This window comes from Austrofundulus limnaeus, unplaced genomic scaffold, assembly GCF_001266775.1.
Source record: "Austrofundulus limnaeus strain Quisiro unplaced genomic scaffold, Austrofundulus_limnaeus-1.0 Scaffold534, whole genome shotgun sequence".
Taxonomy (NCBI): domain Eukaryota; kingdom Metazoa; phylum Chordata; class Actinopteri; order Cyprinodontiformes; family Rivulidae; genus Austrofundulus; species Austrofundulus limnaeus.
The window spans coordinates 160,135-166,832 of record NW_013952936.1 but is presented as its reverse complement, the minus strand read 5'-3'; the positions used below and the strand labels follow the sequence as shown (position 1 = coordinate 166,832).

Sequence of the window (6,698 nt, the reverse complement as noted above, 5' to 3'; positions counted from 1 at the left end):
TTCATTTTCATTCTGTTTAATATTCAACAAGTTGAACAGATAATCCACCCTAACCCCGCTACTTGGTATCGGTATCGGCATCGGCGAGTACCTAAACTGAAGTACTCGTACTTGTACTCAGTCTTGAAAAAACTGGTATCGGGACACCACTAGTGATAAGCATTCGTTGAAGAAATCAACCTTTAAGCTTTTTCTCTTGAGTTTCATTACTTTCATTACTTCCTCCTGCTCCCAGCTCGTCCTTCTCTACACTCCTCATTTCCCTCATTTTGTCATCTCTTCTATTTGCCCTCTCCTCCGTTTTTTTTTTTATAAACTTTCCTCTGCTCTGATCCAGCTTTGCTCCCACCTCTGATCTCCTACCTTTACTTATAACACTTCTTCTCTTTGTCCTTGACCATCATTATCATCATTCTCCTCTCATTCTGTCCTTCCTTTGTAACCACAAATGACTGAGGCTGCAGTCCTGAACTCACTGCGTTACCCCTATCTCACTGTTGTTTTTCTCCTCTGCACCCCCTCCTCCTCACTCCCTCTTCTTTCAGCTCACTGCCAGGCTACCACAGCCCAAACTGTTCAGCTGCAACTGTTCCAAGCCCAATAATTACAGCTTGTCAGAAAGAATTAATTTTCTCATTTCTCATAAAGACGTGTAAAAAATTACCATGTTATTATAACGCTGCCACTCTCTTGAGGCACCAACGAAAACCAAATTTAATTTCGGGAATTCTTCCCTCGCACATTAAATTAAACACATAAATAAGAGTTTAGGAATTGGAGTGGGTGGGGTGGCGGGGTGGGAGATTGTCGGGCGGGGGGGGAGCATATGGTCGTTAGGCCAGCCCCAGCTCTGGGTAATGGCCGTCGTAATGTTTTGATGGGCCCGGCTATTGGTAAGCACCAATACATTTGCATGATCACCGTCGCGGCAGGCGAGCGAGCTGCCAATTAGCTCTCATACAGCTCTGGACAGTGCTGGGAGGAGGAGGAGGGGGGACTGGGGATTCGTTTGGCAAAAGAAACACACAGTGAGATATGGAACGCAGCTAATTAACAAGCACGTATGGAGAAAAGCATATTTACAACAGGGAGATCCTCTGAGGGATGTGTGGCTTTTCGTGGAGAGTGATATCTGTTCAGGAAACAATTATGAAATAAAGGAGAGCAAAGCTTACAGTTCTGTGGCACAAATCCATCAAGTGTATTGTAGAATCTGGTCTTTGTCATTTTATGTAACTTTCTTTTTATTGTCTTTTTGCTTCATTTTAGCTTTTAGACTTAACGAGACAAGATTTGTGTTTCCATGTTCAGCTACCTGTTACACATACGTTTACAGTTTTTTAAATTGAATCATATTTTCCTTTTGTGAAGTGAAAATTTGACCGTTTGTTAATAAAAATTAGGTGAAAGAATTGATCGTTTTTAAAACAGCACCGCATTATTGACATTTTTCTCTTGCTTTTTTGTCATTTACAACCACATTATCTGATAATGTAAAATAACAAAATAAACACTTTTACAATTTCTAAAAACTTTAAATGAACTGCACATGCATTCATCATAATTTGGGAGTAAAACACAACAATTACGAAACTTCTAAATAATGTCCGGACTTACCAACTACAGTTTGGTGGTCTTCATTCTTCCCTGGTTCTGGTTCAGACTCTGGCTCCAACATGTAAGGCTGGATGGGCAAGTCTTCCCTTGTTGACGTCTTTTAATTAATTTGTAAATAAAAAGTTTCTGCGCAGTTATATAGTCCTAAACTCTATCAAATTAGAATGAACTGATCTGGAAGCTGGAGGGGGTGGGGCATGATGCGCTTTGTTAGTATTTAAAGAGACAGCCTCAAAACGAGTTGATCTGAGACAGGCCTCAGAAAAAGAGCGGGGCTTGTGGAGTTACAATAAGGAGGAATTCAGACCAAAGCATTGCCGTTCCACTTTATATAGACTCCAACTAAATGATTTAAGTTAATTTTTTTGTTTTTATTATTTGGTTTATCAGAAAAGAGGTCAAAGAGGTGCTTATGGAGTTACAATTAGGAGGAACTCAGACCAAAGCGTTGCAGTTCCACTTTATATAGACTCCAACTAAATGATTTAAGTTAATTTTTTTGTTTTTATTATTTGGTTTATCATTGTTTTAAATATTTTTTAAAGGAGCAGATATCATAAGAATTTTTTTTCTTCTGCTGCTGCCTTTTATTTTATTTTGTATTGTTTTGTCGTGTGTGAAATGTTTTGTTTAACGAAATGAATAAATATGACGTGACTTGATTTAAACGTGAAAAGGAGGATTTTAAAAGCATCATATGTCTACTTTAACAGCACAAACAGCAAATTCCAGTAAGATCTTAACAAATGTTTTTATATTTCTATAGTATATTTTTATGAGCAGACATGTATATAATAGTTAGTTCTTAAGCATAAATAAACAATGTTGGTTTTGGAAGTAACTAGCCTTTACGGATAAAGCATTAAAATGTGTTAATTTATAGATTATTAAGTATGAACCATCCGTAATTATTGATATTGTCAAGGTTAACTAACCATTAATTAATGAGTAAGTAAAGCTAAATAAGGTGTAGTTAAAAGTTAATTAACCATTAATTATGAGTAACTAAGGCTAAATACGGTATAGTTAAGGTTAACTAACCATTAATTATGAGTAACTAAGGCTAAATAAGGTGTGGTTATTATAGTGTTGATGTTTTCAAGATTAACTAACAATTAATGAATAACTAAGGCTAAATAAGGTGTAATTACAGGGTTGATGTTTTCAAGGTAAACTAACCATTAATTAATAAATAACTAATGTTAAATAAGATGTAGTTATTATAAAGTGCAACAGTTTAACTTTTTACCTGTTGCCAGTATTGAAACCTTTCTAAAGCAAGCGAAGAAGGACGGGGCTTCAAGACACATAGAGAAGGAGCAAAGGCAGATGATGTGATGTTGGAGTCTATTTCTTATGACCAAACAGTGAAGTTAGATTTTATAAAAATGGGATTGAATTGGATTTGAACATCAGTCTTGCTTTGTCATATGGGAAACTCTCACAATAACATAAACTTACCAAGCACAAATGAACAAGGTGTCCCCTCTAACTCCTTGGCTCAGTGAAAACAGGGACTTTCCCTGCCTGCAGCACAGCCCACACACACATACACACATATTCCCAGGGACACACATGGCAATAGGTCACCCCCGGTTGACACACACGCTGTGGGCAGAGCTATGGTTGATCTGACAAGGCCGAGACAAACATTCGTACATCCATAACACTGCGAGACACACACAGGCGACGGTCAGCGGAACCGGTGCCAGCTACATCTCCTCAGCAGAGCCACAATCTGTGATCGTGACACTGCCTTGACACACACTGTCTGGGCGTCTTCACACACAACTCCACGCGCACGCACACACCATGCAAGATGACGACATGGCGTTGTTCCGTGGTCATTTGTTCTCACTGTTCTCCTCTGACTYCAGGCCTTGTTGTCCACAGAGTGACCCGCTGCTTTTTGTCATCACAGCCAAGCCACAAATAATAAAGCCAAAAAAATACAAATAAAAACTAGTCAAAACTATTTTTGAACTAACTTTTGTCATAAATTGTCAAAGTTCTGTACACTCTGAGAACAAATTGTAGAAGTATAGTTGCTTGTAAAGTTCATGTGTTAGATTAGAAATGTGTTTCAGCAGTAACCTCTGCAGTATTTATCACAGATTATAATCTGATAACTACACTTTCTTCCACTCCACCCAGTCTGACTTTAATACAACTTTGCAGGTGAAGTAAAAGGAGCAGAATCAAATGCTCTGAGTGATGGGTGGAGAGGTTTAGGTCAACCCGCTGCTGTTGTGCCTCTGATGCACAAGACGATGCAGTTAGAGTTGCAACAATCGATGTGCAAAGGTAATCCAGCTTTGTGACTTAACGAGATGTAGAAATGGCATGTGGTCTGTGAAACTGTCTCACTGGGACATTTMAAAGCCTTAACGACATAGAAGATCAATGACCATACTTTTTCCCTTTTTGTAATGGGTTAACCACGGAGAGGATGTCTAAAATTTATCACATTTTAAAAACACAAATCCGTCACACTTAATGTGGCTTAGCTGAGATCTGCTCCAAGCCTCTTTTGGTTCTGTAACGCTTCCATTATTTCTGAAAACCCACTTCAACGTGGGACATGGCCAACTCAGGAAGTTCTTCATGAACAGTCAAAGTGAGTTTAAACCCGGACAGGTCTTTGAGGCTAATTTGTAAAAGTGCCTTTAGATTACGAATGTTTTTTTAAAGAATCTTCTGATTACACTGCACTTTTATTTTAGTGTGATTTGTGCATTTTTCATCAATAACTAGGTCTTACACAATTTTAAGCAGAAAAAAAACAAGAAATGGTTGTATTCTGAGTAGAAAGTTTTAAAACACTATTTTTATACGTAAAAAAAGAACATCTGGAGCCTTACCAGGTGCTTAGAAAATGATCTGAAGATGTCCAAACGCTGTTCTGTCTTCCAAACCCTTCATTCCTGGAGACAAAGAGGGAAACGTCAAGGAATTACTGATGCCACAGTAATTACCAACACAAAAATGGCTGTAGTTTGGTCAGTTTTATGGATATTGACTTCAAATTTGTTGCGAATGTAACATAGTTCTCAATAACACCATGCTGCAAGAACAAACTGGTTGCATACGATCTTTATTTAAACGTTTGGGTTTGAGTTCGCAAAGTAATCATTTGATTTTATTGCATAACTTTTTGAATTAAACCAATTCAAGATGGTGGCCACAGTCAATCAACCACAGCAAACATAAAAATGGTTATGAGTCAGTTTTGCAGATAGTGAGCTAAGATTTAKTGCAGTAGTAGAGTCATCCCAAATGCGTGCTGAGTGCTAAGATAACCTGCAAGATCTTTGTTGAAAATGTTGCCATGCAAGGCAGCAGGCAACGTGCATTTCCTCAATGAATGATGGTTTCTTTACTGCTGTGAAGTTGTCAAAAAAAAACAAAAAAGTCAAAACCAATGGGAAAACACTGTTTGACAGCTTACATATATGGGAGAAAAATTCAACACCTAACTTTTTGTAGCCTTTAACAAACTTTTATCCATTTTTGACAAACAGACCTTGATTTTCTACTGTTTTTTTTAACTAAGGTGAGAATAAGAAATTTAACAAACAAGTAAGAGAGACAAAAACTTGAAAAAGCACAGAACTCTTTCCTCCACTCATTCTTTTAACCTTCTGTTTCTCACCCCGACATTCCTCCTCCATTCACGCCAGAATTCTTCAATCTATAAATATCAACAAGCGACTCTATAGAACCACACACACACACACACACACACACACACACACACAAGTCTAAACCAATGAACACAGTGTCGTATTGTTGCCAGCAGAGCCAACACACACTTCCACGGCCATTACTCCCCATGGAAACAGGAGTGTGTGTTCGCGCACACATGTGATGTTGACGTCGTACCCGCACACAGCGGCTGCCTTAAACAATAAGCTATTTCAGGGCCAAATCGCTGACAAAAATCCATTTTTCCACCCCACTAAAAAAGATCAGGAATGAGGGTGGGAGAAAAGAGCAGGATAGAGAAAAAAGCTGAAATCAAATCAACAGTGGCGCACATCTCTCTTAAGCTGGATTTATCTCTGTATTTTGTCATCTTTTCTAATTTATTCCCCAACCTGCTTACAATTACTGCCTTTTCAGAACTCATAACGCCGGCTTGTTGTTGTTGTTGTTTTGGGGAGATTGCGTGGTATCTGCAGATGAACGAGTGGGGGACTTGCATAAGGTGGTAAAGCTCCTAGTGTACTTTTGTAGATTATCCACTTGATACTGATTCATTTTCTCCCTCTCTTGTCACAGTTTTGTAAAAGAGGCGATGTAGGACAAACACACACACACATACACACACACACACACACACACACACAGAGCACTGTAGAGGATGGGAGTGGGCTCATCATCTTTAGCTGTGATTACAACACTTGGCAAGCTCTCCCCTGCCTGTTTGCCTGCCTATTGCCTTACAAATGGATTAGTAAACCCTGTTCCATTTGTGTGTGTAGCTTTTCCGAGATTTAGGCTGACTTACAAATAACACCAATCAGATTTTGGAACAGCCGTTGTGTACTCTTCTCTGGGCAAATATTGAGCGACGTGATGTGGGGACAGCACTTTAGTGTTGCTTGTACAGTATGTACTTGATTTGGAAAAGCACTGGACTCTGAGTGTGTGTCTGTTTGTGTGGAGATTTGATGAGCCTTAAACTTTCAGGCAGCGGTTAAWCCACAGGAGGCCTGCTCGCTCATCCTCTGGTTTACAAGTAACGGAGCAGAGAACAACGCCGATGAGAAGAGGTATTGAGACAGCAAATACAGAGGATCCACAGGGTCAGGCAGCAGCATTTATTGTTACATTCAAGTCTTTTAAACTTGGAAAATGCAGTTTTCTACGTGTAATTGTCACTAAATATGTGCCTACTTTGAAAGAATTCAAGGCCATACAGCGAGTAAAATAAGTATTGAACACATCACCGTTTTTCTCAGTAAATATATTACTAGAGGTACTAATGACATGAAATGTTCATCAGATGTCGGTAACAACCCAAGTGATCCATACATACAAAGAAATCAAACCATAAATGTCCAGAAATGAAGTTACTT

At 38.8% G+C, this 6,698-nt stretch overlaps 1 protein-coding gene across 1 annotated transcript in view; it reads right to left on the bottom strand.

The window, feature by feature from the left end:
- LOC106530581 (transcription factor SOX-5) overlaps nt 1-6,698 on the bottom strand; it is a gene marked incomplete at its 3' end in the record, with an annotated part of 225,596 nt that overhangs the window by 118,905 nt on the left and 99,993 nt on the right. Inside the window, 1 exon segment of the mRNA XM_014026227.1 lies at nt 4,479-4,541. Within this exon segment, the coding sequence (XP_013881681.1) occupies nt 4,479-4,541 (63 nt within the window).